At 38.0% G+C, this 26711-nt stretch overlaps 1 protein-coding gene across 5 annotated transcripts in view; it reads right to left on the reverse strand.

Moving 5' to 3' along the window:
* diaph2 (diaphanous-related formin 2) overlaps window positions 1-26711 on the reverse strand; it is a 346148-nt gene that overhangs the window by 312416 nt on the left and 7021 nt on the right. For 3 of the 5 annotated variants that reach the window (XM_039620260.1, XM_039620257.1, XM_039620256.1), the window contains exons 3-6: window positions 20007-20039; window positions 18612-18788; window positions 12719-12823; window positions 7978-7998 (exon numbers count right to left, since the gene is read on the reverse strand). In XM_039620260.1, the coding sequence (XP_039476194.1) occupies window positions 7978-7998; window positions 12719-12823; window positions 18612-18788; window positions 20007-20039 (336 nt within the window). The remainder of the gene's footprint in view (window positions 1-7977; window positions 7999-12718; window positions 12824-18611; window positions 18789-20006; window positions 20040-26711) is intronic. The other 2 variants (XM_039620259.1, XM_039620258.1) reach the window with 2 other exon arrangements.

The raw sequence follows: 26711 nt of genomic DNA on the forward strand, positions 1-26711 counted from the left end.
ATCATAATACTAATATTTGTCTTCAATACATAAAGTTAGGCTGTTCACAATTAAAGCACACAAAGATGTCCCCGTGCAATTCACAAAAAACTGTGACCAGTTTGGCATTTTAACACAAGCAGAGAGCAGCCAGCATGCATGAATGCGAGGTGCTGCCAACTCACTCAGGATAAGACTCGCATTCTCTGGGACAGCTGAACTACGCTTTACCAACCAAGCCTAAAGTACATCATGGCAACCTGAGTATTTCTATCTAGTGCATGACCAGTAGGGCTGCTCAAATACTGCAAGAATCATAACCCAAATTATGCCGGTGAACAATGAGATCACAATTACTTGACACAATTATTCACTGACTTTTTTTTTTTTTTTTACATCATGCATTTTACAGTTGTTAAAATTCTGTTGTTGCTGGTGTTCCTTGTGGACGTCCCTAAAATCAAAGGTTAATAACTGAATAGATTTTAGCTTTTCTTTTTTTCTAAACTAACAGCTTTTTTCTTCATTTAAGGACCAGAATGCTCTGTATTTAACACAAAACAGGAGCTTTGTGGCAAAAGAGAATGGAGCGCAATTATTGTTTTATCTCGATTATCTTATTTTCATAATTGTTTGAAGCAAAAAGAAAAAAAAAACGTAATGGGATTAATTGCACAGTCCTAATTACTAGTTAATGTATTCTCATTTGTTCATTCATTTATTCTTCTATCCATTTACTAACTAGTGAGCGGCAAGCCAACTAGCCACATGATGCCAATAAACAGCGAAAAAGTGATATAGCTTGAAGGTTTCCAGTTTAAAACTATGACCCATCTCTCCAGAGGACCCTTCGAAAAGAAACTGCAAGCCAGACAATAACACAGCAAGTGATCTGGCCTTGATCATGTCACCAATCATTACAGCAGAGGGCTGTCTAGGGAATCAGGGGAAACCTGGCTGTTGATGAGGCGATTATATGGCTTTACTCTTGTGCGTCCAAGTATGACAGTGCTATGAAAGCATTGCGGCTGATAGGCAGAGACTATACCTTGTTAGCACGCTGTTGTGCTGAGTGGACTAGTTGACTGAGCAGTAAGGCACTCCCACAGGTCCTGGTGGGCTTACTGCAAGAATAGTGAGGGATTATAAAAAAAGGCCGTCGATGTGACTCTCACCAAACCCAACATCTGCAACAACTTTGTCTATTTGTCAACAGCTACCTTTTCTTCCTACCTGTCCTTCAGCTACCGAGGTACAAAACAGAGATATTACAGATCAGCGGGGTCAATGCACTTCTTACATTGGAATGCAAGTGAGTGTGAAGTCTGCAATTGGAATGACTACAAATGCACAAAAAGAGAGCCTGGCAAGGTTATGAACAGGAGTGCTTTCTCACATCACCCAATGCAAGCATTCTCCATGCAAATCTTGACATATTCAGACAGAGCCCACATTTCACAGAGATCACATCTAGAAAAAGAAGCCGACCGCATCGACCAAAGCAAATAACTTACTAAATATACACAGATGTAGAGGGTATCGAAGAGCTAAAGAAGCAAATAAAGAAATCGGGAGTGACTGGAGAAGCAAGCAACCATAAAACATGGGGATACACAGAATTTCACAGCTGTGTGAACAGTTAAAGCAGATGCGATGGGATGTGATGGTGGATGCATACAGAGAGCTGGGTTGTAAAAATATGCTATAAAGTTTATGGAGCCTAATGCGGCCCTGCAGGAGCCTCCTGCCGAGCTGAGCATGCCGACAGTGCTGTTGAGTGTTTGACAGAGCTGTGGGAGAGAGATGTACAACTGAGAGCATAGCCCGTATTCACAAGCTCCATCACTAGTGTGGGATGTGCATACAGTACATAAAATTCACAGATATGCAATCAACAGAACTAAGAATCCTATTTTTTCCTCCCCGCCCTTCTTTAAAATAGCCAGTCTCTCCTGTGCAATATCTAAATCGTTGCTGTAATATGCAAGTGTGCTGAAAATTCATGGAGAAAAACAGTGCTTCTTACTACCAGCACAGAAACACGTTCATGTGGACACACCAACAAAAATACAGGGAGACTATAAAGCACTGCCATAGTCACTGTTCAATCCAATATCAGCATACTGTGACCACTTCAGCCTTTCATGTTCCCTTCAAAATAACGAGATTCAGCTCTCCTCTTCTGATTGAAGAGGAATGATTGTTTCTTCCTTTGAAAAGACATATGTTGTATAGAAAAGATGTGTGAGGGGAGAAATAAGGAAGGAGAGAAGCTTGCAGAAAAGGCAGAAAAAACCCATAAAAACTCAAGCACAAAAAATAAAAAGAGGACAAATGCTGATGGAAAGTAACCTCTTTTTCTCATCCCCAGTGGGAGCTGTTGTTGACTTAATCCTTCCCACACAACCCAGCCTCTGTCACAGCTAAAACCTTGCTTCTTCCACAGCCAGCAAAGGTCAATCCAACCATAAATGCCTGAAGACAAGTCATTCGGCAAAAAAACCAACATTAGCTGGTAGGAAAAGTTCAACATGACATGACAACTGTGATAGCTATTACATATTTACAATGTTATTAAGTTATCCATAAAAGTATTTATAAAGTACCGTGTTGAACCCTCATATCTTCCCAGAAGAGCTTCAGTGTGCCATGATGCTCATTCTGTGAGTTTTTCTTCAAAAAATGTTCTCCTACTTGGTGTTCGAAAGCACTCTCTGACATAAAAGTCCATCTGTCCCCCACAGGTGTTAATTTAGCTTGAGATTTGGTGACTGCAAAGGCTGTAGCATGTGATTAATTTTTATACTCATCAAACCATTCAGTGACCTCTCATGGCCATTGGATGGAGGCATTCTGGAGGAGACCATTCCCATCAGAATTGTAAAGTTTTATCATTAGACAAAGGTGATTGCTCAGAAAAGCTTTGTATCGATTTGCAGTGACCCTTCTGTCTGAGGGGACGAATGGACCCAAACCATACCACTAAAATGTCTAGAGCAGCATGAATGAGCCACTGTTGTAAGAAATTGTGGCAAATATAGCACGTTCTGTCTAATAACTGCCAAGGGTATAAAAGTAACTGGACTGTTTTGACAAAACAAGAAAAATTTGACAATGAGTAAGATGAAGACGATCATGAGCTTATAGATGAACAAATCTGACATTAAAAGGTGTTTAGTCTACCAAACTTCGATGCGCTACAAAGCTACGACATAACAAATAAACTGGTAAACAGAGAAGCACAATTCTCATGGACAAAAAAATCATTTGAACAATGACAAGAGAGCCCTTTATGCCTCCACAACAAGTCAAGAAAGGATGTACATGTTTCCTTGTCAATGATCAAAAGAGGACTTCACCACCATAACATCACAGGATTCACCACACAAAATGCTATCAAACACAAAAAATATCAAAAACATACAAAAAGAGATTGATACAGTTTTAGATCTGCTTGTAGATCTAAAACTGTATCAAACAAAAAGAGATTGATACAGTTTTAGATCTGCTTGTAGATCTAAGGACGAATGAAAAAGATATCAACCTGAATCAAAAGGATGGAAAGAGGAAAGTTTGTAGATGAAAAAAAATTATCAAGATGCAAATGATACCATAGTTGAGTCTACAAAGGAAGAAAGGCAAATGCCTATAAATCTGTTTATGGAAAAAGGGTTCCCTTTGACCTGCAAATGGAGCAGAAAGGAGGAACCTGGATTTGTCAGGTTGATGTCCAGGTTATTCAAAGAGATGGAATTCCAGGGTGGGCTCGTTTTCCTAAACTGCATTAGTACAGTTTGACTTTGTAGATGTGACTGGGTTTTCCTACATAAAGAATGCTTCTTTCCATCATCTCAAACTCATGCCATAATCAAATGACAGTGACCTGCATTCATAGTGAAACAGCAAATTATGCACAGAACAGTAAGGCATGACCAGTTCTCCAGATATTTACATTTGAGCCCCAAATGATAACCATTGGGTTTTTAAACTGTAGTCTACATGATCATGCCCTAACACATCCCAGTGAAGGATTCTGGGAATAGAATTTTCCTATAATTTGAGTCATTAAAGCAACAAATGATAGCAAAGCACATTTAAAGATATCCTATGTGAAAGTATTTTGTCAAATAAATATTTCCTAATCTCACTCTCAGGCAACTTTTTATGTCAATCAGAAGAACTCTAAAATTTGCTTTCAGCCAATCAAAGAAACATCTTATTGAAACGGTCCCCTCCAGAGCATGTTTCCTTGATCCTAATTTAAAATAGAATCTATGTTGAACACTGGCTCAGGGCATGGGAGGCACACGCTATTGATTAATTTTTCATTCCTGTTCTTTTAAAGAACCAAGGACATGTGCCACATCAAATCTGCTCAACCCTCAGCACCCAGTTTAATAGCTTGCTTGAAACAAAAAGTCTTTTGAGGTATGTGGTTTTAAAAGGTAAGCAGGGAGGGAGGGTGCCTTGATTTCCTTTCAGGCTCACCATATTTCTTTTACTTTTTCCTTTTTTTAGGGTCCTTCACAAGCACTCCTGGCACTGTGAACGAACACTTGATTGGAGTTAAAGAGGAGCCAGATGTCTGCCTCATATCCTTGCAACTCTCTTTCTATGTCCCTTGTTTCCCATCTGGATGCTTTGCGATTCTCTATCCTAACGATAACTATTTGCTAACAGATTGTCCAAAAATCCTTGGCACTAACACAGAAGATTAGGAGCACAGGTAATTCACCTGAGATACATATAATATCAACCAATAAAACAAAATAAAAACGTATATCAACATCCTTCTTTTCAGTGCTGAAGGGTAAGTGCGTTTCTCTTGCCTTTCTCTGGTTCTAAACTAAGAAATTTAGGGGTTTTGACTGCTGATCATAAAAAGTTATGTCCAAATTTTGCATATTGACTGAATGCTCTGAATGTGAATTTTTACCTAAGGTATTGATTAACTACTAACAGTAACTAATACATTAGTGAGGAAAAAATGCATCTTTAGAAAATAATGATTAAAAAAATGCATCAATAAAATACCTCAGGTGGATTGCAAATGAATGAAACTCTTAAACTATCTCAAAAATGAGGAAAATATCAAGGTTTAGTGCTTTTGCAATGCTGTGCATGCGAGACACACAAACATCTTTTCATTTAAATGTTGAATATACAGCCACATTTGAACGGATTAATGAAAACGACCTTGTAGTTGAACTAAGTTATACTCCATGACATTAAGATGTGAGATTTTTCTAATGTATTCCTATCCTCCTATATCACAAACAATCACATAACTGCATACATCCGCACAACTATGCACACAAGAAAAGAAGGTGATGTTAAAGACATCTTTAGATACACTGAAATTAAAATGCCAACATTCCAAAGCAGCAGAAAAAAGAAGAATGTTTATGAAGTTTATCAGCTATAGTGAAGCCAATACAGCCTCTTCTGACCTTTTTTTCTCAGGTTGTCTGACGCGTTTTAGGATCTCTGGTCCAACCCACACACTGAAAACACACACCAACCACACCAGCCATCACCACCTGACATCTCAGAACTGACCACGATGTTACCATGGAAATAAGCAGTCATCTGTCCAGTCATACAGATATTGATCACCTCCCTGTGGTCTAGGGATTGCAGTTTCTTTTTTTCTTTTGCCTGCATCACACAACCTCTCACAATCAAAGGTTTCGGCATCATTGTGAGCTGCAGATTCTCGCAGTGGTATCGCACAGTGACGAAACAACAGTCAGCTTTCACGTTAACACTGCAGTAGACATTGATGTATTGTTACAATGTGGCCCTTGACTAAATCAGGCCATGTTTTACAAAGCCTGACGCTATAAAGCCATTGTAGTGGGTAACAGGGAACTGCAGCACACTGCGTAAAACATGTAGTTACTTATATGTATATGTTATATACAATAAATCTTAACATCAAAGGTAAAGACCACAAACTTGATGACACAGGGGCAGAATAGGGGCATTAATAGGGAATCCGCACATTGAGAGCATACGCAGCTTTGCAATGTTGTACAGTTCTACAATGGCCAAAGTGGATTACAGGTAATTCACACAGTCTCTGTATTCCTACCTCATTCTCCATGGGGAGAGTGCCAGGGAGGTTTCATGCCTTAGACAGAGAAGTTACAGTTGTATTTTCCCTGCAGACAATCCTAACCAACACTTCCCTTACAGCACATAAGAGAGCACTCTGTCCAACCGACACACGCAGACAGCATGAAAATGGGAATCTGCCAGCAAAGCAGGGAGTTGTACTGTAGGCCATCATCGGCTAAATGCTCTCCATCTGCACCCCGAACACCCCCACTAGCTTTCAGTTGGGCTTTCAAGAATGACAGTTTATACCTGCCTGTATGTTAGCCATATCTATGGGCTACTGCTAGAGGGATGGCACAGAGGTTACAAATGCCAGGTCAAATGTATCAGTATGCTCTTGAGTTGGAAGCAATGCATTTGACCAGGGTCCCTGCATGGTTTGCAGAAATTCTTAATTTAGGTCTCCACAATTCAAACTTGTATGATTTTGTCATATTATGTCTAGTGAAAACAAACCGGCCATTGCCGCTGATTGAAAGCTACTCAGTCCAGGTCAATAGGGGCAGAGCTGAAAAACCTGTTCTTCCAACGGAAATAACCAAGCACAAAAGAACAGTTTGACAAAGAAGGAGAAAACTCAATCGATACAAATGGTTCTGTTAAATGCCTTGCAGAGCGAGGTTTGTCTGAGATCATGAGCAGAGCAGAGGCCAGGTCACACAGTGCTACTTTACTTTGTCTGTGTTTCTGTTAAGCTTTACAGTCCTCCTAATCCTTACAAAGCTCTCAAAAGGTAATAAAACACAGTTTAAAGTGACAATTCAACACTTGCAAAACTATGAACCAGTAGCTGTTAAAAAAAAAAAACACAAAATAATTTCTTCTTTACAAAAGAGGGATGCCATTTTGTAGGTGAAAATAAGTAATCTGCATATTATAATGTGAACAAATGAATGTGTATTGCCAATAGAGAGGGAAATTCCAATAGTATAATTCAAGTAAACTACCTGAAGTAAAATGAAGAAGAAGAATAAGCATTTGTAAGCAACCAGTCGTGTTCCTTTCACATGGGGAGCTGTTGACAGCAAATTTTGATAAACAACCATAAATTTTTGCACTATCCCAATATGGTCGAATATTTCTGCTTTAGGCAGAAAAATATTGCAGTGCACTGTGGGTCAGTGTGTGTCTGTGTACAGTATTTATGAGTTTGCGCAAAGTCCTATTAAGTGTTATACTGTATATTTTTAATGTGGATCCATAGTGTGGTACATGTGCACCTAAGATCCTTAGTTTGATCTCAAAAAGAAATGCAAATCCCTTTGGGGTTGTGTCAGGAAGGGCATCCAGTCAAATTAAACATCTTCAATTCAATTTTATTTATATAGCAAGGCGACATGTAGAGCTACCCCCTGTGATGGGGGGTAGTCGCAGTAGCTTTACTGTATATTCTCTATGTGCATTGTATCTCACAGGCAAAATGAAAATCATTTTGATAAACAGATTAGATTGAAGATTATGAGAATTTGTGTAAAAGCTATCCTTCTTTGTGGATATTAAAGTATTGAAATGCTAATAGAAGTTACACTGCAATCAATTTCAAAGAGAAACAGCAAAAACCAACAAAAGGTGTCCTGACTCACTTTCAGGCTGTATAATTTCAAAATCCCTCATTTTAAAGTGCTAAAAATTTGCATGCAGGAAATGTGTTGACAGTTTATAGCCTTTTCAAATTAAAGCCCATTAGTAATATCACAGGTGAAAATGAAAAGAAAATGAAATGACCCTCACTTGCACAGTTCAGAATGCGCTCCTCAACATCCTTCCAAAACGAGATAAAATGATGTGTAATGTGTATTTGTGTGCTTAGGGAGTGAATAAAGACAGATACATAGAAGTACGAAGATTCACAAGCTAAATAAATAATGGGCTACTTACCGCAACTTTGCTCCCAGTTATCTGCATGCAGCGATCAGCGGAGGAGGTTAATGTGCAAAAAGACACAAACAGCACAATCATTAGTAAGGCCAGAGAATTCTCTCCATTACACGTTGAAGCATTAGCGTAACTTATGGGACATCACAAAAATTCTTCACACAATTAAAGCACACACTATACACTTAAAATTTTTTAAAGCCAACAAGAGAACATTCAAAACTATCGTCACATGCTGAAGACAATGTCTGCGTTTGGCAGCTGCAGTGTTACAAATTATTTTGAATAGAAATATTTGCTCGGCAGATGAAAACGCGCCGAAGTAAAAGTTGCCGCAACAAAAGCGGAAGTGATGTTTAGTCATGCCATCTTCCACACAAGGTATTAATTAAATGATTAAGGGGATAAAATATGATTGCCCTTGTGACTGACTGATTGAATGAGTGGTATAGAACAGAACAGTGGCTAGTGTGGGCAAAGAGGCTCTGTGGACTGAAATCAATCTGCTGCCATTAACGTTGGGCTTCAGGTGTCAAATTTGTGTGGCAGAGCTACCTTGAACCCATGCAGTCAGCACGATTCTTGAAGTTTAACCTTGTTATCTGTCAATAGTGGCAGGTAACGGAAGTGATTTTCATTACTGCAACTGTGGGGCTTGTTTCACAGTAGGAGTGTGTCTGTCAGCAGAGTAAATGTATTCTAATCTGCGGTTGAGCTCTTCTTTCTCTGCCGTATGCTTCTGAAGAAATGCATTTTGATTGCAGGAAGTTACAGGACACACTAGGGTACCCCGTCTCTCTAGTATGCAGAGAAAGGAAGTACAAAACCTGCCTTTTTGTTTCATTTAATGTCACGCACAAACTTTCTAGATCTGTGGCCATATGATGCTTGATTCCCCTCTCCATCACTCCATCACATAAAGTGTGCTCTACACATGTCATCACCTGATCGCAGAAATACTACTTTGTATTCACACTCTAACTACACTTTCCTTGCTTTCCTGCGAATGCAGCATATCACTATTTAAGACAGTGCATTACCTAAATCTTGCAGTTTAGACTCTTTGAAATGAGTCACACTGACGTAACTCAGAGCTCAGATATTTTGCATGGATATTGATGCCAACCAGATCAAATACATATTTTTTAATATTATTTCATAGCAGCTTGACCAAAATAGCAGACACTATCTTTAGTGTGTTCAGATAATAGTCAGAGAGGAGCTTAAGGGGGAACGGCACAGTTTCACTAACAAGTTTTTAGTTTGGGTGCAATGTAACACCTTTTTCTGAAACAAGGACAAGTCTTTTCATTTCACTACCTTTTGAGTTCTGATGCTTAGCAGGAGAAGTCAATAGGCACACGTATAAAAGGATAAGTCAATAGGTACAAGTATACAGATTTTTTTATTCAGTACAAATACAATTATGTCTACTCTTTTTTTTTTTTTTTTAAATAATTACGTAAACACTTATCAGGCTAATAATAAAGTGCTTGAATGACCTGAGCAAATCCGAGTCCCACTCAGAGAAGAAGGTGGCACATTGGTTGCATCAAACAAACCAATATTTGAATAAAACTTCATTAATAACACTAGAACGTCCCCCCTGTTAAGACCCTGCCATAACATCTTTCCTGGATGAGACAGAGCAAGTCTGGAATTAAACACTGAAATATTCACTGCTGGTAGTCAAAACTAAATCTCAGAGAAATTCTAATAGTAACAATTGTTTAGATTAGTTTGGCACATATGTAAAGGGAAGAAAGAACAGGAAAATGAGATGAGAAAGAAATGCAACTGTTCATGCAAAGCTGATGGACAAGAACGTCAGTAGACACACTCCTACAAGAGCAGCGTTGGATTCCACTGAAACACAGCTCATATTCAAATGAACAGGGTCAATGTGGAATTCTCCTGTGAAAAGACATCCCATTTGTGTTGGGGGTAATTTGCCAGACCCCTGCTGAGGCACCCTGGTATACTATGGGAAGTGTTCTCAAACTTGCCTGGCGACAGACCAGGAGAGAGGTGGCAATTCACAGGAGAGAGAGAAGAAGAAAAGCTTTAACTTCCCTTTGAAAGACATATTTTACAAGAGAAAACAAAGTAAGAATTAGTCTTTTCATAAATTATGTCATTTTCGAGCCAAACAGCGGTTTAAAAAGAGGATGTGGTATGTCAGTAAGCATGAAAGGTGAATATACTGTACATACAAGAAAGGAGCACCCCGTGAGAGAAACCTGAAGCACTTAAAGCTATTGAACTCCAGGAATACTGCCTATTCCTGAACACTAAGGCACATGTTCAATTGAGCAAGTCTGCAGAGACAGACAAGAAAAGGGTTACACAATACAAGGGGGATATTTCTTGTTCCACCAGCATTTACTGATTTAAACTTCTAGTTCCAAGTCTACGTTCTCTGCAACTGCATTAAGTTGAGAAAGAAAGAGGTGAATTAAAGTATCCACACACAAATTTGACTACGTATGAGTGTGGAAGAGATGGTCCTGGTTGTCCCCCTTATATTTCACTGACTGAAATGAAAGGTACGTGTAAATCAGACACCTATTAAATAGTGTGTGGAATAAAAAAAGAAAAAGAAAAAAAGACAAACAAAGCATGTTTGTAGCCGTTTGACACCAACAAAAACTGCAACCTCCCAATGCAGCATACATCTTTGCTAGATAAGCAAAATGATATTAGCATTGAATGCACAACAGCAAGACAGAGAATCCAGACAGGATTTTCAAAATGCACCACTCCTACATTCGATCACCACTGACATGCGTATTAGCACCCATATGCAGCATTAGCCCCCAATAATGTCCAGCCTTTAATTTAGAGACATATAGGCTCATTCGTGCAGACTGAGTGGAAAAAATTGATGGTGATTTTGAAGTCTAAATTATAAAAGGTCTCAAAAATTTAAACCCTTTTCACACTTGTAAGGCAACTCCTGACAAACTATACTGCGCCGTAACACCAGGTAAAACAGACAGCAACGAGTGGCTGGGTTACTACAACCCCCATCACACAGTCCAACAGCAGAGGAACACTACAAGGCAGTTTAAGGAAGCTTTACTGTTACAGACATTTGTAAATGTTTAAATGGAGTAACATTAAGAAATATCTTTTGTCTCTTTCCATCTACCAGGACGTAAAAGAAAGTGAGGCCATTAAATGTATAAATATACTTTACTGAAAACAGGAGAAAAAATCTGCTGATGACTAAATTTTGCAGATGTGATCACCTTATCCAACTTGGCCATTTTTTTGTTGTTGTTTTGTTTGTGTCTTATCAACTTAATATTTTTTATACTTGTAAAATAACAGAATTTCTTCCTGGAGTAATCTCTGATATACTCTAAAACTGTGAAATAAAAGTCTTGCTCCTGTCTCTCTCATACTGTAGTTACAGGAATAATTGTTGTGTATCACGTTGCTAACTGCAGAGAATTGGCAGCCGTGTCACATGACTGTTGCAATCATATGTAAAGAAATTGCAAACTATTAAGTTGAAGCACATTATCTTTATGTATTATTGGTATGTAATGGCGTTTGGATATATAGCTGTCCTGTAATATAGTGTGACTGCATGTGCACTTGCATGAATCAGCATGCACACAATCATCACTGACATTCAACCATCCCCTTTCTTCAGACCTATTAAATGTGATAGCAGGGTGCTGACAGACATCCCATTTTGTCCTCTGTCCTTTGACTACATGGATTACGTTATTCATTTGAATAAAATATCAGTGCTCACAAAGCATAATGGGCCCTGTGTGGAATTCAATCATCTCGGATAATCATCATTATCAATAATGCCAGTTAATTACCATAACAATGAGGCAGGTAATAAATGATGATGTCAAGAAGGAGCTACCAGGTTCAGGAAACAAAGGGGACAGAAATCACTTTTTTTTTCTTCTTCTTCTTCAGAAGTGATCTGAATTTTACAGCACGAGGCTGGCCATAACTTCAATAGACAATACAAGAATTTATCATACATTCATGGATTGCTGCCAAAACTGTTATTGCTTAAAATGATTAAGCATCGCCTCTCCACCAAATTACTCCAACACAAAACAGGCAAAATCATTTTAATTAATTTTATATCTAATCTCATTTTAAAACAACTGAGAGTAAACAGACCAACAAAATAATTCTTCTAAGCATCCATAGCATGCAAAACTAAACGGTAAAGCATGCTATGGTGCAGTGTAAAGAATTATCACAGGTTTACTGGTCAGAAATTTGTCATATTTCACTCCTGTATTTGATGACAGTGCCTTTCATTGATATACTGCAGCTGAACTAAGAGCAATTTTAAATATCTTCTTCATAAACAAATAATGCAGCAAGAAGACACCACCAAAAATTCACATGCAATCATACACCTGGACAACCAACCGTTTTCATGCAAGCATGTGACTGGACCATCCACCTATGATTGAGTAAGTGAGGGATTGCCTTAAGTCTGGAAGATTTTGGCACAACAGGGGAAGAAGTAAGGGATATAAATCAAAACTGCAATCAAAGGCGTGGATTTCAAGCATGAGGTGTGAAGAAAGGCAGCAAAAGTGAGCGTGTGCAAGAGCAGATGACAAAGCAAGCAAAAAGCATCATGTGGTCATTTTAGAGAGGTGTGTTAAGTGTTGTGATATTTCAGCCCACCAGTTACAACTGTACAATATATCTCACCTTATAAAGACATAACTCTGAAATGTATTCTCTCACTTACAGATTTGGCCGTGGCTGAGATGTACTGGACCACCATCTCGCGTTTGGTGCTCAAGTCCTTTTCTCGCAGAGGCGCTTTGCGATCCTCATTCAGGTTCATGTCCTCCTACACAACAAGAAAGGCAATAAGTTAATAATGAAGCTCTGTGATACTCAGCAGTTTTAAGTAAAAACAGATTTTACAAAAATACTTGACATTTGAACTTGAATTTAATAAAACATTTCAAATCAACTGCATTTCGCAACCTCAAACTTGTTACCGTGTTATTTACAGCACAATGGTTTCACTAACAAGAAGAAGCTTTTTCAACAAACAAACAATTATTGTTCCATTTCCACTAAAATCCTTTAATAGAAAATCCTGTGTTTCTATGGCTGAAAAAAAGTTTGCTGTCTATCTTTATTAAAGTCACGTGGCTCAGCAGCAGAAAATAATGGCAATAATAATTAGTCCTTGAAACGAAAGTAGCAAGGCTGCAGCAATAAAAACTGTACACCCCAACTCAGAACAGGAGAACAAAATCAAACACACTGCTTCTATTGAGGCCATGCAATCACATCAGATAGGCTGGATAGGCAGTATCTGTGTGTTATTGGGAGTATTATCTTCATGCTACTTTAATTCTGCATCACAAAAGAGGTCTTTCATGTGAGAGACATCAGGGGATAGAGCGAAGGCTGGACAGAGCACTAAAAGCTAGGGAATGACATGATGATTAGAATGGAGGGGGATGTTTATCAGAAGCACTCTCTCACAAAGAGATGGGTAGAATGAACAGAGTGAAAAAACATCCTCCTCAGGGTTTTAGGATGGTGAACCTAAAGGTGTGGAGGCATGCTGCCCTCTGCTGGGAAGCAGAGAAAATCATTTGTCTTTTAGTACACGTTGATCTGTTCTGACAGTGATTTCCTTTCATGCAGTTAAGTGTAAAATTCAGCTAGAGAAAAAAAAAAAGAAGCGTGTGAGTTGAAAGTAAGAACACTCTTTTGTGCAGAAGTTTGAATGTCTTACCACAAATAACCTGATTCAAAAGGTTTTTCTTCATTTGTTAGCGAAGCATGGGCAGGAATTCCATCCAGGGGCACGGTGACCTGAATTCCTTCAAGCATATTTCCTCTAGTAAATACCCTCTGAGCTACAAAAATCATTAATATCTTTCAGAGATAGAGGAGGGGAGAAAGTGCAGCTGAAACTTTTACAATTGGCAGGTTTTTTCACCCAAGGAAACCAGCAGGTTTTTTAATTAATCTCTGAACCCTGCTAATTTATCTGCTTAATTGGCATTCAATAAAGGACGGAAAATGTGATGGGGTGAGTACATTATGGGAGGGGTAGGAGCAGTGGGCCTGCGGGACGCTTGTCAGGGGGCAAACTCGAGGAATGAGCCCTCATGTTTCGCCTCCAAAATGATTAATGCTCTATTATTAATTATACCCTCACAGGCTACATAAAAAGGAGTCTCAAGATATCATGCCTATGCTGCTGATGTAACTGAAATGAGGAGATCTGGGCTTGTATAAATGACGGTGAAGTTACGAGGACAAAGATTCCTTGTTTGTCTCACACTGGTCTGGCAAAATCGACTAAGAATTTATTTTTACAGTAGCCAGGCAATAAAAACACAGCAGAATTTCTGCTGATTGCTTCGTCCTAAATATAGTCGAAGCAATCAACGAGTTTTCATATGTATTGTGCAACGCTCTTGACTAGCCAGTAACCTAAATCCAACTGAGCAGGTGTTTGACTCACTAAAGACCAGTCCCCAAACAAGCAATAACCGAAGATGGCTGCACCACAGGCCTGGCAGCACCTCACCAGGGAAGATACCAAGCATCTGCTAAAGTCTGCGGATGGTAAATTTCAGGTATTCATTAACTGCAACAGATTTTCATCAAATTATTGCATAGTTTAAGGTTATAATTTGACCTATAAAATGAGTTTGCCCTTGTATTAAAAAGGCGTAAAAAAAATGACTGCATGGATCATATAATGTGGACGTAAGCGCCCTCATATTAAAATCTTGAGCACAATGCAAGCTGTTAGACACTCACTGCTGTGTTTAGTTTCTAAAATATATATAAAATAATACAAGATGGCCCAAAAATTCCAAAATCCTGTGGTGTGGTAAGCCTAAAACAGAGTAAAACCAGGGCACTACAGGCTTTGTATCATTGAAAAGGAAAATTAATGGGTGCCATCAAATGCATCTCAGGCAGAAAACAGTATGGAGTGCTCACCCTATGGGGAAAACTGGATCTAAGAAAAGTAGAAGTATAAAATGTTTTGCTTCAACTGTGACAAATCAATTATTTTGTCCAGTAGCCTCAAGTCTGATCCATGAGTGTGTAAGGGCACATGCAGTAATTCTCCTGTGGGCTGGTTTTAATGTCCTGGTGCAGAGTGGAACTGCTGAGGGATCACATAGGAGCTTATTACGAGGAGTGTTCATCCTGACAAGGCTCACAGAGAGGCACATAAAACCCCAAACTAGCCACAGCAGCACTGCAATGTCACATTCTTCTTTCACTGCTCCTCTGTCTTTGCGCGCACCTCAATACCGTTCCCCTACTCGAAAAAGATATTCTCTAAAGAGCGGAAACAGAGACAAATTGGCACAGAAATCAAATCAGTCGAATCAATCAAGTATGGATGTCATGCTCTTGCAGGTTTTCATGCTGGCAGCCAAGTAAAACCATCATCTGGGCAATAATGCCATGACTGCTAATGGCAACTTGGGAGGAGAGTGCCAATATGCAGCAGCTATTGACACATATTCACACCATCAGGCAGACAGTCTAAATTGAGGAGATGAGTTCATGCGTTTGACCTCACAAAACACCACGCCTCTGCTAGTGTACAGTCATAACCCTACACATTTAAAAAAGGACTGTGTTTATCGTGATACCTCGAGGTTTAGTGAAAATCTTCAACAGAACAGTGAATGCTTTTTATATGTTGTTTTTGTGCTATTAGTGAAGTCGACTACAGCATTATAGCTGCGTTCCTAGTGAGACGCAAATACATGAAATTCCATCAACTGATTTATGTCTACGCATTTTGATGAGATCCTGTGAATTCAAGCTGTGCACATCTTAGGAAATTCCGTGACAAAACACATGGAGTAAATACAAACACAATGCCCTCCTAAGGCAGCGCTGAAAGTAAATGTTTTTCCATGCATTTTAACTTTCCCCCCTGCACTTTTATAAATATACTCCTGCTCTTAATGGTTGGCTTCAAAAATTCTAGAAAGTGTTCATTTGGGTTTCCTGGCCACTGACTGAGTGTTTCTTCCTATATTTTGACAAACCCTTTTGATGACCTTTCAGTAATAGGCTACGTGCTATTTAGGCTTTGAGATACACAGCGCAATGTGTAACCACTTTGCAGCGAAAAAAAGTATTTTCACTTTCCCGCTAGTCATTAACGCACAGTAGGGGGTCTCACTAATATGCCATGGGTCAGCCCTTCATTTGAAGCCAGCTAGACATCAAGACTGCAACATGTAGGACCATAATAACAATCAATTACAGAATGGGTGTAGAGACAAAGAAGACAGAGAGCAACTGGAATGTGTGTTGAACAGATAAATGTTGAAGAGAAGCTACTATCATCAAAAGAAACTACACACCACAGTTACTTCTGTGTTTCCTAGGTTTGACCAGAAAAGTTTACTGTCTATGAGTGTAAATAGCGCTTGCTTAAAAAGTACATAAGTAAATAACCCTTTTTTTATTTTAATTTCATTACTGTAATTATACTTCCCAACCCAAAGTGTCAAGGCCTGTCAAATGTCAGACCAACAAACATGCCTTCTGTGTCATCTGTCACTGAGCAAATTGAAGCCTGGGTTTAATGTCACGCCGCTGTGAGCACAAACATAGTAATTGAGAGGTGAACTGAGTGACAGGGATGAGCACCCAGGCAAGAAAACACTGAGCACTCGCCTGATGAAAACCAGGAGCACTGGTCGTATTTCTCTGGCCCTGGCAATAAAGACCATTGTATGAGAAAAAAGGAAAGGCAGGCACCGTACCACGCACACATACACACTCAGAGACATTATCCACAATAGTACACACAACCTATGCAATGAAGCCAGAGTAATTCAGCTCCTCACTTCAAAGAGATGGGCTGAAAGCTTTTTGTAAGATTTCAATCCTGCAGTACATAAGGCCAAAAATGCATTTCAATGGAGAAAATCACAAGTGTGACAGAGCTTTGACCCCACAGATGAGTGCGAAGTGAATTTCAAAGTTTGGCACTTCTCACACTGGCCTAAGGAATACGTAGGTGGAGACCGGCCTCACAAAAGCTTAACATCTGAATATAAAACATTTACATTTTCTATAAATCTCAGGTCATTTTGGTTCAGTTAAAAGGTAATTTTGGCTCCATATTCTTTTATATCAACAAATCCAATGAAAACACAGAAACCACAATGAACTAATACTGAGTAGTGGCCGAAGTCTGTGTTTAACATTGTTGTCCATAAACAATTCTAAAGACAAAGTACAGAGTAGTTCATAGATGTCAGAGAGACATGCAATTCTGCTTATACTGCTTTGCAACTTTGTTGGGCAACTTATCACAATCTGTATACAAGTATTTTGAAAAATACAAATTTATGGTGAAACAAGTATGAATGCATGTCACACATCAATGTAGATTCAGTCACTGAGACATTATTTGAGCTGCAATGCAGACGCAGCAAAAAAGGCCTTCTTTGGGGTTGGGCAAAATAAACACCATGATACAGGAGAGAAATCACATGATGCTGACACAATCAATTATATACCACTTAATTTTCAGCGACTCTTTTTTTTTGTTAATTAAAAAAGAAAAAAAGAACAACAACACAAAATAGTTCCTCAATTACAAGCATTGGCTTCTTTCCTCCACTAACTAATGTCTGGAGATTGTGAAAGCCTCCACCATTATTAAGACTGTGGTGTTGTTTCAAAATAATCTATGCCTGCATTTTTCAAAATGAAAATATATGTCATCCGGTGCTACGTTATAGTTTAGTGGTGCCTTTATAATTGTCTTTGGACAACAACAGAGGTACAGATAAATAAAAATGGTTGTGTCAATACAACCATGGGATTACTGGACAATTAAAATTAAAGACATGCTATTTAAAAATAATTTAAGCATCGCGGTAAACTCCAGAAATAAGACTTTAAGAAAAATTGGTAAATTTATTGCACGTTGTTTACTTCAAATGAGGATCAGTAAACAAACGAGAGGTATGTGTAATCCTAGGAAACGGCACTGTTTTATGCAGTGGTTGTCTACATTACCCCAAGGATATCATGCTAATACATAGGTACTAAAGGTTGTGTGTGTCATCCTAATATTGTTTTGTGGGGCTTTAACAAAGATGGTATGGACATAACTCTGTAAACTTACACCAAGGTTTTTCAGTCCTGGATTGACGCTAACGTTAAAGCACTGAAAAAATCACAGTTATCTCTATAAATCCACAGATAAAGCTGTCTCGAGTAGATGACAGCTCTGTGGGATCCTGGTTTCAATCATAATGTTGTTAATGTTAATTAAATTGTTTATTTAGTTAAAAGAACAGCATATCATCCCTGTTTGAAAGGACTTTTTTTAAGAGACACTGTATAAAACCAGGGTAGGTCTGGAGAGCAATCATTCTATTATCATCCCCCAGCAGCAAAACAAGAATGCATCTGTAGTGAAATATAGATATAAAAATGCCTTTCAAGCCCTTTTTGCTCTAACTAGCTCCACACATACTCAAAATAACAGCACTGTGCTTCATACTGAAATTTTCATTACTTATTATTATGTGGAATTAGCGGTTGTAATAAAACTGTTGTTTAATACAGCAGATGACCTTTTGCAAGAGAAACACAAAGCTTACCATCATCTTCTCAAAGAGGTCAATGATTTCTTTTTCCGAGAGGTTCATGGACCGCTCATCAAAAAGGGGCTGAGGAACAGGAAGTTCAGTTTGGGTAGACAGGGGATCTGTTGGGTGCTGTATCAGGGGCTTTTCCTTCTTCGTCCCTGTTTTCCTAAAACTGGTAATACGATCACGCTGAAAGAAAACAGATTCATTGACATATTAAAATATCGCACTGCCAATGAGCTTGTTTTGACTACAAAGTATATGGATCATTAAGAAAAAAACCAGTTTTTTTAAACAACTAGATTGAAAGTTTGTCTCCTGCTATCAAAAGACAGCACAATTATTATGCACTGATTTCAGGAACAGATGTGTTTCTGCAAACAAATGAAAGTGAGGTTAAAACAGAAAAAAAATATTTTTTTTTCTTTCATTTTTACTTTATATTGAAGAAAATAATTACAAAAAATATCTACCGCATACAGCAAACACCTGTATTTTGTATATTCCACTTTGACTTAAAAAAAACAACAACTAAATAATGTACTTACCGTCAAACCCACAGGATTGCTCAGTTTATACTCAAGTTATTCTAGCATACAGTGCCACTTTTTAAGTTTGCAGGGCAGGGTACTAAGAGACGTTCCTTTTTATATTAATTGGTTAATCCTATTCTTATGAATGCAGTAACATTAAGTGTAAAAGCAGAAAAGTATATGAACTGCATGCAACCAGTCACTGTTAGTATTATCAAAAGGGAGAGAACATGCTGGTTGAACGAACAGATATAAACGAAATTAACAGACAGACATATAATGATGACATACATGATGTCGCAAATGTCAGTTTACTGAAGTATTACCTGATGGATCAAACATACTGAAAGCTGATTATTGCAGCAGTAGTATGTAATAATAATATGTTGGCTGTACATCCCAAAACTCATGTAATACTACATGGGTCGGGCTATTTGTTAACTAAGGATATTAAAAAGGCCCCAGGTAAAACCATCTAATCAGAAGTGCTACTAATAATTGCACACTAAATGATCTATGACCTGCTTACAAAAGCAGAGATGCTGAGGGCTAAGTTATGTTCATAATGAAAAATTTAGGCAAACAGACCTTGTTGGTGCAGAGTGCACTACAATAAAAAATGTCTTTCACGGCACAGCTTTAGAGAGCGCTACTGCGGACAGACTTATCATTATTTGCTAATGTGTAGAAACCCACTGTATCATTTTACCACATGATGTAACTCATATACAGTTAAAATGGCAATTTAAACAATTTGCTTCTGGCACATTTGATCCATCCATATACTTCAGTTAAAAGTCCCATGCAGCTATAAGAAAACGTGAGAGGATGTAAAACAAAACTAATCACACCAAAATTAAACCAAGCACCTTACCATATCATCAGCCAATGTTTTTATGTGTATGTTCTGTTGGAGGGAGGGCACAGTGTGAAAAACAATCCAACAGAAAACGACAACACTGGCAAGTGCACGTCCCGTCTCAAGTGTTTTCACATGTACAGTGTCCCCTGGATACCGCAGCGTTTTCTTCTCTCTCTTTGGTATCACAGAGTAGAAAATGCTGTTGCATTTCCCTCTGAGATACCAAATTAAATTTTTAATAATGCTTGCATACATTAGAGAATACATAAAGCACATGTGCTAATTGTCTTGGTACCACAGAGGGCAATAGCTCATTCCTGTCATGAGCAAATCCCAAATACTGTACATGTGCATGTGTAGGATATGGTAACACTTGATGATCCCAGACAATAGGGTAAAAGTAAAAACGTTTGTGTTCAAGAATGAACACGACAAATACAAGTACACAAAATGAGGTCCATCAGAAAGCACCCATAATCAAACACATCTACATCAGTTTAAAAAAAACAAAACAGAAAAACCCAATAACATGCAAGTTAGCGCTGCTAGGTTAAAGTTTTGTGTATTCCCAAAATAATACATTTTCCCAGGGAAAGTTGTTACAGCATGACACAGTTAAACACCAAAAGCTTCTTTTATTCCTGTAATATGTGTTCTGAAGAGCATCCTTTGTAGTGACAGTGGCCCAAAAAAATTCAACCACTTCTCCTAATCCAGATATTTATCTTCATCTCAGACACACTAAGAATGGCTACTGCCAAAGGCTTGTGGCTCGGCAAGGGACAGCCATTTGAAACACACCTCAAATGGGAATCAGTAGCAACACTGCCATATGCTGTGGCGCTAGGCTGTAAAGTACTAATGAGTGGGGAGATGTGGGGTAGCGATGGCCATAAAGCCTGCCTCCAGCCGCGGATTTCTCCACTATTCTAATCAGGAAACTACTGATGCTGGGGCGAGCAAACAGATTGGCTCTAACCTGCACCTCCCTCTGTGTATCTTCATCGGCTGTCGCTCTGGGCAACACCGAACTGCCATATCTATCACTGGTTTTGTCGGCTACAACTGATCAACAGTTGGGAGATAAAGCTATTGACTAGAAAAAACAAAGCGTCAGTCTCGATGTGTTACCCAAGCTGTTTTTTCAAGTTAAAATAACACAGGCGGCGTTACGTATAGAGGGTTCTGCTGGGGGATGTCCAGGTATTTGTTTCGGTATTGTGAAAGCCTTTATTGCTTTTAAAAAGGCAGCATGACACTTCACAACATGTGTAACGCTAATAATTTAACCCGAGCAACAACTTTTCTCATTTGTAACTCAGTACGTATGTATCATTAAGCCCAGCATTCTCTAGCAGCCTAAAACTGTGTGAAACAATAGCTAATTTTCAAATGGAGTACTTAAACATTTTCTAATCAATTTAACAACAATCAAACCACTGTTTGGTTAATTGCCTTGACTTGAGGGCCTTTCCTTGCCCATTATCTTGGCAACATCGCAACATTGCAATTTAACATCTAACAATTAAGCTTGCATGTCCTCTGGGCTTCTCCCGCTTATTAAAGTAAACTTTTTCATCATAATAAATGTTTATTACCAAACACATATTTCTCTAAATAACCTAATCAAATTAGCTCTGGGTCCCTCCTTAATCAAATATGATTATGAGTCCGTGCAGATCCTTAAAAATGAAAACACAAAGCAATATCCCACAACTTGAGAACCAATTTGGGGACAGAAAACCATACAAGTATGCATATTTCCTACAATAAATGTTAAAATTAATATTACAAACTACAATTAATGTTAGTATTACATTAACTCGTGTAAAGATATATTCTTCCATTACAAAATATCACCAGGTGGCAGAAGAAATACGTTTCTTTTCCAGGCTGGACAAAAGACTAGTTTTGTTTCAAAGTGACTATAATTGCATAGCTTTTAAATAGCAACGCTTGTTATACTCAACCAATTAAACAAGACCATCTGCGTGATGTCATTTTAACTCACTCACTGGAACTATCACTATAAAATCAGTAGCCACGATGCCACTGTAAAATGGGTTTAGAAGGAAATTAGCTTTTACTTTAATTAGTTCTAATAATAAAAAAGAATTACTGTGAGATAGCCATTGTTGGCAGTAAGGCCTGTAACACAAAGTGCTTCTGACAGTTCTTGGTAAATTCATTAAACTACCTCATGTCCCTGTTTAATCAGACGCTCTGTTCATCTACATTCTAGTAGATTTTAGCAACGATCCCTGATTTTCCGCAAGCAAAATAAAAATTTTGGGGAAATAAAATCAAAGCTGATGAAAGAGACTTTAAGAAAACTGTGAAAATTGTATAATTAGCCTTGAATGCTGGCAAATAAGCATCAGTAGCACAGCAAAAAAAAAAACCCTGTGTTTTATTAGGCGCTCATTTGTTTAACTTCTGTTGCTTATTAAGAAAATTAAAATTAACAAAGTCATTGTCAACAGAAAAATATTTTTTTGTCAAAAAGAAAATATTTTATCTCTTTATTAATATAGGATTTTTTTTACAATATAAAGCAGATTGAGGCAACTGTTGTGGTTTCACATTATGTAAATAAAATTAAATTTACATGAGTTATCAGCTTGCTGCTATACTGAAGTATTGACAAGCAAGAAATATGTTGGTGTAACAATTGCATTACTTAAAATACATACTTATCTTAATTTTGTGTCCAAGTAAGAAATAATTATTGTGAACGCATCATTACCAAAACACAGCAGCTTAGCAGCCTCAGTCAGTGATGACCTAAATTCAGTAAAGCATCCAGAAACCTGTACATCAACATGGTACACCTGTCTGAACACTGCAGATTATACACAGATAGCCACAGTTACATGTCTGTGGTCATTTTCAAACCACAGTTAAAAACATGAGGAGAATATTGACCTGTTCTAAATGTCAGTATAAAGGCCGTTCAAATTTGGTCTGCTGCTCCTCAACATTTCAAAAGAGTACACTAGAGCTCCCACTCGAAAAACATTCATCTAGAGATACTGTGTGGATTATGCTAAAAAGCTGCTTTCCTCTGTAGAAAAACAAAGCACCACAAAACTGTCACACTACATCGGAGGGTAACGCTTGCTCGTCGTTGTCATATCAAACAACAAAATTACATAATTTGTCTTTGTGTAATCTGATAAGATCTGCTGCACTACCAATGTACTGATCAATTTGAAAGGAGTGGCATCAGACACAGAATACGGTCTGTGTAACTGAATTAGACCAAGTCAAAACAAATTAATTCATCTAAATAAATCCTGTTACAATGGCTTTCTCAATGACTGCTTTTGTAAACACAGAGGTAGTGCAAAACGCTGCCTAAGCTACTGCAAAAGATTTCTCAGTGCGCACGTATTCTGTTTGACGGCATCTATCAAGGTTTTCCATATGTTTGCACAGTGAGGATAATGTTTTCAAGCAAAGCATGGAGGTGGAGAAAAAGGCAAAAAAGACACACTGAGACACAATTTAAACCTGGCAATCGATGTGAGTTATATTTCAATTAGAACACATTTACTATCATACTGAATGTAGCTGTCACATAGAAATACAAGTTCCCTCATCATGCTTTTCCACTTACAATATTCCAATAATTCTTTCTGAATCGTTAAATGACAATAAACATCTGCTCTATAGCCTTGAGTGTGATTATTATTTAAACTACATATTTTCTATCTTAGCGGCTCCGACGCTTCCCTGAGAGATTTTTGAAATCTCTGAACATCTTTGGAGATTAATATCTACAGCAGGTCTATTAACATCAGTCAGTTTTACACAGCTAAGGAGCTTATTGAAAGATGTATTGAAGGAATTCAGAGAATTGCTACTTTGATAAAAACTAGCAATTTGAAGATGTCACTAAGGGAAACTGAATTTGAAATAGTCTAATTTTTACAGACTAACAATATCATAACTAACAAAAAGATTAATAAAAAAAATAGCTTGACAAGACAAATAAAAAAGATTTCACTGCCACAAAGCATGTCTATCTAGACTTGTGAGCAAATTTACAAGTGGCCCAGTGTGAGAAGTGAATCAGTGTTTTATTTTCAGTCAGACTGAGAGAGCGGCATATGAAGTGGTACATCGTAACAACAGAAATACCTATATTCAAACACTTGTCAAATCTGAAAGATTCTGACTCCTATGTGCCCTACATGCTTCTAAAGCATGTAGGGCACATAGTGTCATTACTGTAGGCAGTGCCACAAGCATACACACACGGAAAGACAAAAAAACACACAACAAAAGACAGCCTTTTATACATAACAGAAAAATATATTATAGGCATAGAGCAGAATGACACATTTGTCATCTCAATAAAGTGAAGTACTAACGATTCAATCGAGCTCATAAAATAAGGTTGCTATCCTAAAAAAGAACTGATATAAACACTTCTCCCTCAGTGTTTAATATTGACGTAGGTTACTTTGCTTTATTTTATTTAGATAGGTTTGCAAAAAATGCAGTTAATTTAAAAATGGAATGCAGCACATTTCTATGAGTGACTTTAAAAGTGTGTGAGTTTGTGGTAGCCTTATTAGCCTCTCATGAAAGTGCTGGTACTGCTTAGTTTCCCAAAACAGATACTGAAAAGAGGAAGCACACAAAAGCTAGTACAGCTAAGATTTGAATGGCTCCACAATGGATGGTCTGACCATGTGACTGCGGACTAGCACAGTACTGCCCTCGGGTTATCTCTATCTCTTTTGAAAGCAAATTCTTACTGTATCCTTGAAGGTGGCAAGATATGTGGTCATTATAAAAGCTGAGGTTTGTAAGAAAAGAAGGAGATATTTTCAGACTGTTCATAACATCACAGAAAATGTCATTTGTATTTTAAAGTCTACTGAAATTCACCTGATCTGGCAAACATTTTCTTACAACTGCGAGAGGAATTTTACAGCAGACGTTTTCCTCTGAAATTCATCTGAAATTCGGCTTAAAACATGCCATGTTCACACCTGCTATAGCAGTTGTTTTTCCTAATTGCTGACAAGTGCAAAAACATGTGAACCATGACCTTGTTTTTATCTGCAGGCTGTTGACTAAGTGGTGTGTAATGAAACTGTACGTAACACCAGAGCCAGGCAGCATAATATTTAAAATAATAGTCCCGGTGCGCCCAATAATATGTTTTTATAAATGTCACAGGAGTGACTATATCTGTAACATTCAATTCTACCATTGTATTTTAAATTTTGACTCATTCATGACACACCCATGTTAAGCCTTTCTCACTTGACATGCACTGGGCACTTGACTAGCACTGACCTCCCTCCACTGACCATCCTTTATCACATGAGGTTCATTTAAAAAAAAAAAATCAAATTCAAATACACTTTTTCAACTGACTTCAGCCTTTAAACATTGTGTTTTTTGTACATTACTAACTGGATGTTGGTCCAACAACATGCAAAATGTAAAAAAACTTCTTCCATTAGGCCTACATCAAGCTCAATGGAAGCTCTGTCAGCACATGCAATTTACTCATCAATCATCCTAACTGTTGAATAAGCAAATCCCAAGTATGATTCATGCATACATGGACATGGCATATATGCATGTCATACATGGTTTTTATTAAATAACTGAGGCAAACAAAAAAACAAATTTCCTATTTCATGTCTCAGATCTAATCCACTGATACACATGACTAAGGCTCATAACAGAGGGTGACTTTAAATGAGTGAATGTGTTTCTTCCACTGTGTGACTAAAGCATTCATCGCTGCTTCCTCTCTCAAACTTCCTGAATGTCATTAAAAGACTCACATGTGGTCTGTTTCCTGCTGTTGCTCACATGTTCCCCCCAAACACGAGTCATGGTAATACAATAACACAGTATGTAAAAAATACAAAAAAGAAAGTTAGTATGACAAAAATCTTGTCAAGACTGGCCAAATAAAATACAGGACACACCTACAGTATTGTGCAAAAGTCTTGAGCCACCCCTCATTTCTTTGTTTCCAAGCAGCTACACAGTCTTTTGATTTCTTTAAGTAGAGCAATAGTTCTCCAAGCTTTCTTGGAGGTCTAAATTTTGCTTTGGCTACTTTTTCCACTCATTCTCAGCCCAGTCATTATATCTGATCAATTTCCTTGCAATGTTTATTTGTTTCTTAGGCCATTTAACACTGAGCTTTGAGTCATTTAGGCAAAAAAAGGTGATGTCTTTAGACATTTTGTTACTAGCAGCCTGTTGCTAAAATGTATAATTTGTTTGCATATCTTTAGCTGAATCCTTAAAATGTTTGAAGAAACTGGACAATTGGAGGAAAAAATGGCTGACCTAAAGAACAGTAGCTGGACATTTTTCTTAAGAAATGGATAAATATCCAGCGAAGATCTACTTTTTGCCATAGGCTCAACAGAAATATGAGTGGATGGCTGACTGTCAAGGAGCAATTCTTAAAAAATGAAAGCTGGAAGGAGAGCTGAGATAAGCTAGATTACATAAGCAGTCAACTGTGGCAACAGTTCTTATGAAGTGATGAAATTTACACTGTTCAAACTGTCATCAGTATGTACAGAGGAAAGCAGGAAGGAGCTACAACAGTGAGTGTTTATAGCTATCTGTAAAACACGGTGGAGGCTCAGTCATGATTTGAGGCTGGATTTCAGCCAGTGTTCTTGTTAAAACCGATGCAATTATGAATGCAGGAAAGTACCATCAGAT

This window comes from Oreochromis aureus, linkage group 2, assembly GCF_013358895.1.
Source record: "Oreochromis aureus strain Israel breed Guangdong linkage group 2, ZZ_aureus, whole genome shotgun sequence".
In the NCBI taxonomy this organism is placed as follows: Eukaryota; Metazoa; Chordata; class Actinopteri; order Cichliformes; family Cichlidae; genus Oreochromis; species Oreochromis aureus.